The 10,434-nt window shown below is 37.3% G+C and overlaps 1 protein-coding gene and 1 pseudogene across 3 annotated transcripts; both read right to left on the bottom strand.

Annotated features, from left to right (window-relative positions):
- Window positions 1-451: 451 nt before the first annotated feature.
- LOC113292056 lies at window positions 452-551 on the bottom strand (annotated as a pseudogene).
- A 7,276-nt stretch (window positions 552-7,827) lies between these two features.
- Window positions 7,828-10,434, bottom strand: LOC113285348. Of its 3 annotated transcripts, none has more exons than XM_026534255.1 (5): window positions 10,021-10,434; window positions 9,835-9,906; window positions 9,652-9,731; window positions 9,193-9,392; window positions 7,828-9,071 (listed from the first exon to the last, which is right to left on the bottom strand). In XM_026534255.1, the coding sequence occupies exons 1-5, from the start codon at window positions 10,248-10,250 to the stop codon at window positions 9,030-9,032; spliced, it is 624 nt and encodes a 207-aa protein (XP_026390040.1). In that variant the 5' UTR covers window positions 10,251-10,434; the 3' UTR covers window positions 7,828-9,029. The 3 variants fall into 3 exon arrangements, with proteins under 3 accessions (XP_026390040.1, XP_026390041.1, XP_026390039.1); XM_026534256.1 differs by having other exon boundaries at window positions 7,828-9,050; window positions 10,021-10,433; XM_026534254.1 differs by having other exon boundaries at window positions 7,828-8,068; window positions 10,021-10,430.

Genomic DNA, 10,434 nt, shown 5'->3' with positions numbered 1-10,434 from the left:
CTCAATTTAGAGAGTCCGATTCGTGAAGATTTCGTTTTTGAACGTCCGTTTGAAGAGAAAATCCCTGATAGTCCAATAGCGCCAGAAATGGCAACTTTGAAAGCCTTGTTGAATCCTACTAGGACTACTCGTCCCTCGTGTATCAAGTTACCTGAAACTGAAGAAAATTATGAACTTAAGCCTGGAACCTTACAGTTGCTCCCAATCTTTTTAGGAAAGGAAAATGAAAACCCCTATTTCCATGTTAGGGACTTTGCGGAAATCTGTAGTACCCTGAAAATTAGAAACCTTGATGATGATGCTTTAAGACTCAGGTTATTCCCCTTTTCCTTAAAAGATAAAGCCAAGTCGTGGTTGTATAGTTTGGATTCCGAATCAATTAAAACCTATGAACAATTTACATCCGCCTTTTTGAACAAGTTTTTCCCTAGGCACAAAACCTCGTCTATTAGGACGCAAATCTGCACATTTACACAACAGGAGGGAGAATCTTTGTATAGGTATTTGGAAAGGTTCAATGATTTATTAGCCCAATGTCCTCATCATGGTTTAGAAAAGGTTAGGTTAGTTCAGATCCTTTATGAGGGTTTAGATTATCGCACCATAACTACAATAGAGTCCATGTGTACAGGTGGGTTTGAAAACCAAACAGTTGATAATGCGATGACATACTTGCATGAAATCGCTGAAAAGACCCAACAATGGGAAAGTAATAGGGTACCCCAGAAAACAATTCTTCTAGGCAGAGGAAACTTTAATAGGATAGAAGGAAGCTTTGAATCAGATGCCAAAATTGCTGTTATAGCGAAAAGGTTAGAAGCTTTAGAAGTTGGTCATACTAGTGGTAGATTGGAGCCTTTTTGGGAAGGCCAAAATAATGAAGAGCAAGCCAATGATCTCTATAATAACACTAGATTCGATAACCGTCAGAAGTTTGACCCATATTCAGAAGCCTATAATCCTGGTTGGAGAAACCATCCGAACCTTTCGTGGTCTAAAGGCAAGATTCAAGGTCAGTTTAGTAATTCTAATGCTCCCCCAGGTTTTGGTTCAGATAAGAACTCTTCAGATCAGTTTCAGAACTCTTCAGAGAATAGAATAACGAGCTTAGAGGAATCTCTTAGTATACTAAGAAAGATCCAGGATATGTTAGCACAGAGCCATGACATTTTATTAAAGAGCCAACTTAGTTTTCAACAGGAAACCAAGCAGAACTTTCAAACTAGTGCTCAGAGCCTTGCTAAGATAGAAATTCAAGTCGGCCAAATAGCTAAAACCTTAAGTGAGAGAGATAACGGAAGGATCCCTAGTCACACTACTCCCAGCCCTAGAGGAGTTCATGAAGTAGGTGCAAAACCATCGAATCAATGAATGCTATTAGAACCCTTAGGAGTGGTAGAGTAGTAGACAATCAGGTAAACATGCCCGATAGTGAACATACTGTAGTTCACCCCTCAGGATCTCATCCCTCGGGACCGCTAACTGAGCGGACTGATAAAATTTCCAATGATGATGACTCGGTTCCTGAGAGGTCTGATCCTGTGCCTAGAGCCCCATTTCCCCAGCTGTTAGCATCAACAAAGAAGGAATCAAACTTTAATGACATATTGGAGGTTTTTAAGCAAGTTACCATAAACCTTCCTTTATTAGATGTAATTAGGCAAATTCCTGTTTATGCCAAGTTCCTTAAGGATATGTGTACGCGAAAGAGAAAACTTAGCGTCCATAAGAAAGCCTTTTTAGCTAGTCATGTAAGTTCAATCATTCAGAACACTACCACTCCAAAGTACAAAGACCCAGGTTCCCCAACCATTGCTTGCACAATAGGTAAACATCGGGTAGAAAGAGATTTACTTGACTTAGGAGCCAGTGTGAACTTACTGCCGTACCATGTGTACTTACAGCTAGGTCTTGGTGAAATGAAACCTACTCAGATAACACTGCAGTTAGCTGATAGGTCTGTCAAAATTCCTCGAGGTGTTATCGAGGATGTTCTTATTGAGGTCGACAAGTTTATTTATCCAGTGGATTTCGTGGTCCTAGATACCCAAACTTTCCCTGACCCAGTGAACCATATACCTGTGATTTTAGGTCTCCCATTCTTAGCTACGTCTAATGCGATCATAAACTGTCGAAATGGTGTGATGAATTTATCCTTTGGTAATATGACTATCGAAATAAACATTTTTAATCTCAGTAATCTACCTTATGAGCTAGATGACACATGTGTTGAAGGAGTGAATATGATAGAATCCTTAGTTCAGGAGTCATTACCAAACATCTTGTCCGAAGACCCACTAGAGAGTTGTCTATCCCATTTTGGTTTAGATTTCGACGAAGATAGCAATATTGAACAAGTGAATGCTATGTTGGATTCTTTTCCTATGTTAGATACTGATAAATGGAAAGCTAGGTTCGAACTATTACAAGCTTTTGAGTCTACCTTAATCCCTTGTTCAGAAGAGCCTCCTAAGTTGGACCCTAAATCTGCATTCTTAGGGCCATCTAAGAGTTTTCCTGTGATTATAGCATCCGATCAGGATAGCAGGCCATAAATCATGCTTCAAGACAATAAGGAAACTCTAGGGTTGACCATACAAGATATGAAACATATAAGTCCTACATCTAGTATACCTCAAAAGAATTTAGAGGATGAACCACCTGATTATAACTCAGAGAAAGCAATTGACCTTTTTCAGAAACCTGATGGTCTAGAAATTAGGAATATTGTGACTAGTCTATCTAGAGACACCCAAAATTCTAAGTTTGGGGGTAGTGATCGTCAATTATCCCTAGTAGAAGTCCCTAACTTGGGACTCGATCCTAGTGCTTATGAGGTATCACTTGAGTCTATTCAGACTCCACAGCCCGATCCTCCTGATACTGTCCAGGAGGAAATCCAGCTATTAAAGTCCCGTTTTTCGGATGAATCTGTTTTTCAAGACACTCATATGAAGCCCAATTGGGTTCCCCAAATAAATCTAGTTGTCTTGCAAGAAACTTTCAATGAGGTTGTGCTCCTTATGTTATTTCTTCTGATCATGTGCAGTTGTTTCATATTAGTGGCAGTTTTATTTGGTTTTGATGACCCACAGTTATTTCGACTACTGATATATGATTTGAAAGGTAACTAGCCATTTTATGAAACTTGATGTCTGGCTGAAGACTTTAAACTTAGCACTTCTTGGGAGGTAACCCAATATTCATGCGACACGGTAATATCTTTCCTTATCTCTTTTGCTTCAAATGGTAACTGTTTCTCCTTGTTCATGCTTTTAATTTTATCTTTAGAACATTGAGGACAATATTAGATTTAAGTTTGGGGGTATGGGAGAAACTTTTTAGTTGCAGTATGAATAAATAAACTCCAGAGCTTAGAAATTTATGCCTATTTAGGATGGCACTAACCAATCTAAGTGGATGGAAGCATTTTGGTTGTAGGAGTTGAGGAACCAATCTGATTAGATGGCAACATCTAGAAGAGTCTATTCATAAAATCACAGAGCTCAGGTGTTAGAAATAACATGATAGTTTCACCATATCTCGTTGAGTCCTTTTCACTTCTATTTTTATTTTATTTTGTTTTTAAACTATGTTTCTCTAAGTGATAGGTGGGGCCCACGATTCAAGTTGTTACCAATGCTAGGGTGAATTAGAGTGATTGAGATACCATGAAAAAAAAAATTGAAAAAGAAAAAGAGAAAAAAAAAATTGAGACCAGACCATTTGACCAAAAGGAATAAATTCAATAAAGTCGACCACTGGTACCCTTGTATATGCCTGTTGTGTTGACCTAGAGTTAGGTTATCGACCACTGGTTCCCTTGTATATGCCAGTGTGTTGATATTAGTCAGACTAGTATCTCAATACATTAGGATAGGTTCATTTTGGCGGAGGCCTTCAGACAGATATGTGAAACGCCGTTCACTTAGTAAACATCAAAACCATCTATGTTTTTCTATATTCATCTTCTTGATCTATCCATGTGATTAGTTTTGACTCCGAATATGATGTCCATAGTGCAACTATTTGAGTAGAGCTCTGTCACTTTATATGAATTTTAGTATGCTTGAGTGCAAACTCGTGTACAACAATTGGAATTTCGCATCAGGTACTTCGTCCTGTAGTCAATAAGTATGCCAACCAAGGAGATTCTTTAGTGCCTTCTAAGGTTCTGCGTAGATAGCTAAGGTCTGGAGTAAAGGTTTTGTGGGTATATCTCTTGTAAGCCCTCCCGAGACTATAACTCGGCCACTAGGGACACCTAGGGGTTTAAAGGCTTATTGCATACGCTAAATGCAATCGACGATGCCTGCGACAGTGAGTTGGGATTTTATTTTGTAGTTTTGATTTGCTCGGGACTAGCAAATAATAAGTTTGGGGGTATTTGATAGACGCATTTATGTGTCTATTTTCATCTCTATTGTGTATATTGTTAGTACCCATTTTTGTATTTATTTCGGCATTTTATCTCTTTGTAGGTGTTTTTGGAGAAATAAACTTTTGCGGCGAAATTGGCTCGAAAAGTTGTTAAAGGCACCTGGGAGGACATTTTCTATTCGGACTCTCGCTTTGAATAAGGGGTAACCTATTTCCAGGCAGCTGCTAAAGGGAGAAAAACACAGGATAGGGGGACACCTTCTTCACGATTTGAATTATAGAATTTGGCGGGAAAGCACTCGTTTACGCTGTTAAGATTTGAAATGATTTCTGAAGCGTTTTCAAGGAGATTAAACACTGGAAATTGATTGGTATGGACTTGATATGACTTAAAAAGTTCATTAGAAGCAATTGGATCGATCGAATTGGGATGGAATTGCCTGAAAAAGGAAACAGAGTAAAAAAGGAAATACGGCCCCTGTCGAGTTTGTTTTTGGACATTCAGAGAGATTAAAGTCAAGAAATTCGTTCCAAAGATACATATTCTATCTAAGGAAGAGTTTGATATAATTGGGAGAGCTCAGAAACGCGTGAAACGAATTAGGGAAGAGATTATTGCCGTGACTGCCAAGGAAGGAAAGAATAGATTTCGAAGCGATTTGGGAAAGATTCAATGACCCTTTTGTGTATAAATAGTATTCTTAGGTCCCCTAGAAGGATGACAAATAGTTTGGAGTAGTTTAGAGCACCACAGAGCTGAGAAGATCGAGTTGCAGGAAGTTACAGCTGAACTGTCCGTTTTCTGCTGCTGCTGAAGAACAAACGTCGCAAGGAAGAACATCGTCTCAAATTCGCAACATCACTTCTCTGTAACAGCTGAACTGTCTTCTTTTCTTTCACTGTAACAATTGAACAGCGCCTTTGCAACAGTTATTTCGGTTGCAATTTTTCTGTTTTATTGTTTCACCTCTTCTAAACACTTTTGGGCTATAAGCATGTATTTTGAGCAAGTGATTAATATGAGGAGCTAAATACCTTAGCCGAGGAAACGGAGGAAGCCATTGTTCCATGAAAAGTGGTATAATTCTATTTTAATTATTTATTGCAATTATTTTACATGATTATTTGCATAGAACTATTATAGAAAATTGATTTTTATTGAGTAGTTGTGAATCGTTTTGATGGAGCATGCTTGGTTCTAAAACTTTTGATGTTTCATGCTTTGTGATTACAACTATTACTTCAAAAATCTATTAGAGGCAAAATATTAGATCACTTTAAAAGAAAGAATTGCATGAATATTGATTAGAATTTTCACTTAATTGGTTAATGGTGGAATCCAGGGTCTCGGTATTTTATTATTATCTTTGAAACAACTTTATTTAATTTTCGAAAACCCTTCACAAATTCGAGTTGAACGAATCTTATTACCACTTTTTCTACAACAATCAAAAATAAATCAGTTATGCATTGCACAGGACCGGACATAGCCCAAGCAGTGGGAGTGCTATGTCGATTCTCAAGTAACCCTGGAATTGAACTTTGGAAAGCAATTTCAAGAGTGTTGGCTTACTTGAAGGGAACTTTAAATTATGGTTTACACTTCCAGAGATATCCTGCTGTATTAGAAGGATACAGTGATGCGAAATGTAACAATGTAGAATCCAAATCCAAATCTACCAGTGGATGGATATTTACATTGGGAGGTGTTGTTGTGTCTTGGAGTTCCAAGAAGCAGACCTGCATTTCTGATTCAACAATGTTGTCAGAATTGATTGCACTTACAAATGCATGTAAGGAGGAAGAATGGCTTAGAAATTTACTAGTAAAAATACCATTATGGATGAAGCCAACTCCTTCTGTTATGATTAACTGTGAAAATCAGGCTATGATCTATTAGGTCTCAAACAAGACTTATAATGGAAAGTCAAGACATGCTAGTCTTAGACATCTGATTGTCAGACAATTACTCAAAAGGGGAGTAGTTGCAGTAAACTATATTGAATCGAAAAAGAACTTGGCAGACCCTTTCACAAAGTGGCTACCAAAGGATGTGCATTCAATAAAGTGTAAGGAGATGGGACTCAGGTTTGTGAAATAAGTTTGATCACCAATAACGGAAACCCAACTTATGTTATATTTTGAAAAAAATAAACTAAGTTCAATGTGGTACTAACAAGTTCTTGCAGTGGTTATGGTACACTAAACTAAAATTTCCCATTGTCCTTCTATTGTAGTGAATCTGCATGATCTTAGGGATTGATGAAAATCCTTAATAAGTCTAACTTTTATCACAAGGTGTCTCGCAGAAACACCTTCGAGACTTACCTATATGAGTATTTGGAAATCAGGTCGTTTCTTATGAGAATAAGACCGTTCTCAGAAAGGGACTCATGAATCCAGGAGAAAGCACATGGTCATTAATGTGCGAGTTACGGAACACACTACTTCCTGAAATCAATATGAGTGGAGGTTCCGGCTTTATCACAAGGGGTACTTGGTTCAAGATTAAATTCACCATAGGATCTCGATAAAGCTTTGAATATCTTACACTAAGTGGAGGTTCAAACCCAAAAGGTACCTATCATTTATGTATTGGTTTCCACGATGATACTTTGTCTCAACTTAGCTTGAACTATGTTGGCTTGATCGCACTCGGGTACGTAGGCAGTCACTTAGGTGATGCGGACTCCAGTTTTAAAAACCTTTTATTCCTTATTTTGGTTTTTTGAAAATAAGGAGAGAATGTTGGATATTTTCAACAAATATAGGCATTTAGACAAACTGAACAGAAATCTCGTTTCACCAATGGACGCATTGAAGGAAGAGACGCGCCTGTTCACTCTGAAAAGATGCCTGTAGAGATGAAGAGTCATCTTCGAAGGGTGTGATTTCCTCTTTAAATAGGAGACTTATTTTCATTCAAAAGAACATCTCAACTCTCTTTGTTTTCTTTCTTATAAGCATCATCGTAAACAAACCAGTGTGTTCTTGGTTGGATCAAGGTCGTACAAGCTTTGAATCCAACACTGTTGTGGGGCTTCAAGTATCCTGACGGCGATATTCATTGACATGTTTGTACTCGTCAATTCAATTGGAAAATGGTCGAATAATTGTCGAAAAGAATCTTTCATTAGAGCCTTGAACCCTAATACAACATTTTTTTCTTCACCCTGTTTTAGTGCCAATTTTCCAACATGTACACCCCTAAGTGGAACCCACACTTTTTTCCTCTCACGTGAAATTATCTAGAGTTATTGTTAGTTTTATCTTCAACAGTGTTAGAGTACGTGAATTTGCAATTTCTGAATTTAAATGGGATTCTATTTTCTTTGTAAGGTGCTTTTATCCTTTGATTTTTCTTTCTCAGTAGACAATTTGTACATTTTCTTCTTTGGTAGATTCTTCCCGTTTGATCAAAAAGAAAAAAAAAGAAAAATTCAAATGAGGAGCTTGATTAATTGAATTACATATATTTTGCGTACATGTGATGAACTTAGAGATTATTCGGACTTTACAAAAGAATAAATTGAATAAAAAATGAAGATTAAGAAAAATAATGTTCCAGGTGAACGTGTATGTGACGAGAGGCATGACATTATTGAGCTGCCTCATCTTCTTGTTTTTGGGCTTCAACAGTTTCTTTAGATTCGATTTTCTTCAGCAAACCTTCCTCAACCTCCACAATCTGTAATTTCATAATCAAGCAAGAAATTATAAATTTAATTACTAATTAAACAATCAACAAGCTAGCTAAATAATTAGGTTTTATAATTATCCAAAATCAACTTTTATGTAATGTTAGTTGAAAATCCAAAATAATCTTATTAGAAAAAACAAACTACGTATCGAAATCGAATAATAATCATTTAGATATGATTTCCCTGAAAATACCATGAAATCATATAACTAATAACTTTTAATTTTGAATTTTTAATGATGATTTATGATTAATTATGTTCTAAGTAACATGCTAATTATGTCCCTAATTAATTTATAATTAGTGCAATCTTGGACTAATGCATGTCTATAAACAAAGGCCAGAAAACGAAACACTAATGCATATCTAGAACCAAAGGCCAGAAAACAAAAACAAAACAAATCACGTAATTTTAAAGCACATTAGGTGAAAAGTACTAATGTTTTAATTAAACTTATAAATAATGGGTTAGGTAATAAATAATTATGGTCATTAAGCTGGGCATCCTCGTTCCCCAAAGTTTCAAGTGTTCCAGGAGGTCCCAGGTTCGAGCCCCCAATAGCGTGATATTGCAGAAATTAACATGGAAGATAGAGTTAGTTTGTCCCCTTGTGACACAATCTCAGCCCCCGGTGAAAATGACCTTTTGTTTCCTTTGTTAGGGTTGGGTGGTTTTGGGCGTCACGTTTTCGAATCTCCGCACTAATCCACATCCCCTGTGACACCCCTGCCAAGTACATCCCGCCCTTCCGGAGCTGTCCAGTTCGGAGCAGCCACCCAGGCTTGATCCATCGAGCTGCTGATCCGACCCGGCCACCAACGGTAATCGACCAGTCGTATTTCAATTTTTGGGGACTAGCTGTCCGCCAACAAGGGATTGACCGCCCTTGCTTGCAAAATCTATCCCCATAAATACAATCTCAGCCCCCATCCGCTTCAATTCCTTTGGCTAGGTTATCCATGAGACTCGCTGATACACTAACACAACTACCTGCTCAATTAATGTAGTAGTATGTCGTTGGAGCTTAGCTTGTTAGGCTTCCAACTAATTTCATGTAATAATTGGTATCCAATAATATAATAATATTACTATCATCAAGCTAATGAATTACCTTGTCAAGGAATTGGTCAGCTAAATGAGCATCTTTGGCGGCTTCATGAGCTATACTTTCGACGCATTCTATAGCACCCTTGAGGTGGCCTTCTGGAAGCTGATCAGCTACTTGATCTGCTACCTTCTCCACTCCTTCCGCCACCATCTCGATAACCTCAGCTACGGTATCGATTGTTCCTACGACCATGTCCACTTTGCCTACACATCAAAATTGAATTAATCAAGTAATTAGTCAAACTTACTTGTGATAATAGAAACATGACACCAGATATATTCAAAGACAACTAGCTAGCTAGGGTGTGTACAAATGAACGAATGCGTATACGAAATCGAGTAAAAACGAAAAAGAAGTCTCATATGGATACCGTATCGTTTGCATGTACCCATGCACTATGGATTTACTTTGTAGGTGGGATTAATTAGTCCTTTACTATTAATCTAATTAAGATTTACTTACTTTTCAGTGTAAGCAATGGAGATTTGTGCCTCAACAATGGTAAGATTATTGATAGGAAAGCTCCCAATATCCATCCTTTCCTGCATAAACGTGATTGTTTACCGAAATGATTAGCTAAATTGATTCAAGGAAATACATAATGAATCGAACAGAGTTAGCTAGAGTATTAAATTAATTAATTACCAGTTACTGCCTGAGGGTGATGGAGTAGGAACGGGAAGTCCTGGTTGAACACTGGCATAAACAGTTGCATCCCTACATATCGAAAAAAAATATCTAGTTTAATATGCTAATCCATTCAACATTGTATCCGAAGATTATAACAAGATAAAAACATATGGTATGCTGGAACAGTAGTAAGTTAATTACATCTTTTTGTAGAGTTTTCGATGCGCCAAGGATGATCTTTGACTGGCCGTGCTTAAGGATAATCCTTGATTTGCAGAGAAAATAGAGAATCGTAGATGAGATAATGAGTTTTGATTGATGATGTTTAGAGAAGCAGATGCTCGAGGTTGATTATGATTCCGGCGGGCGGTGTTAAGGGTTAACCGATTATTAGTAACGTTATTCATCAAACTGTAAGAAGCAGCAGCCATTATATTGCTTTGATGTTGATGCTAAAGAAGTTGATGTGGGTATGAAAATGGTAATTCTTAAGAAAAAATCAATGTAATGTTTGAAAAATGAATGAAAATCCTAATGTGCTTTGAAGAGAAGTAATGTCAAGTGTTTATATATTGCTTGGTTTTGTACCTTGTAGGTGATGAGAAATTCATGGGA

This window comes from Papaver somniferum, chromosome 6 (genome assembly GCF_003573695.1).
Source record: "Papaver somniferum cultivar HN1 chromosome 6, ASM357369v1, whole genome shotgun sequence".
Taxonomy (NCBI): Eukaryota; Viridiplantae; Streptophyta; class Magnoliopsida; order Ranunculales; family Papaveraceae; genus Papaver; species Papaver somniferum.
Note: the sequence above shows the minus strand (reverse complement) of the source record. Positions and strands in the feature narration are given on the sequence as shown.

What these genes read in the sequence shown, in the direction of transcription:
- LOC113285348 (XM_026534254.1), bottom strand. Translation starts at nt 10,250, where the DNA reads ATGGCTGCTGCTTCTTACAGTTTGATGAATAACGTTACTAATAATCGG. An exon ending in TCACCCTCAGGCAGTAACTG is followed by an intron (nt 9,732 to 9,834) that starts GTAATTAATTAA and finishes ACGTTTATGCAG; the next exon opens with GAAAGGATGGATATTGGGAG. An exon ending in TCCATTGCTTACACTGAAAA is followed by an intron (nt 9,393 to 9,651) that starts GTAAGTAAATCT and finishes TTTGATGTGTAG; the next exon opens with GCAAAGTGGACATGGTCGTA.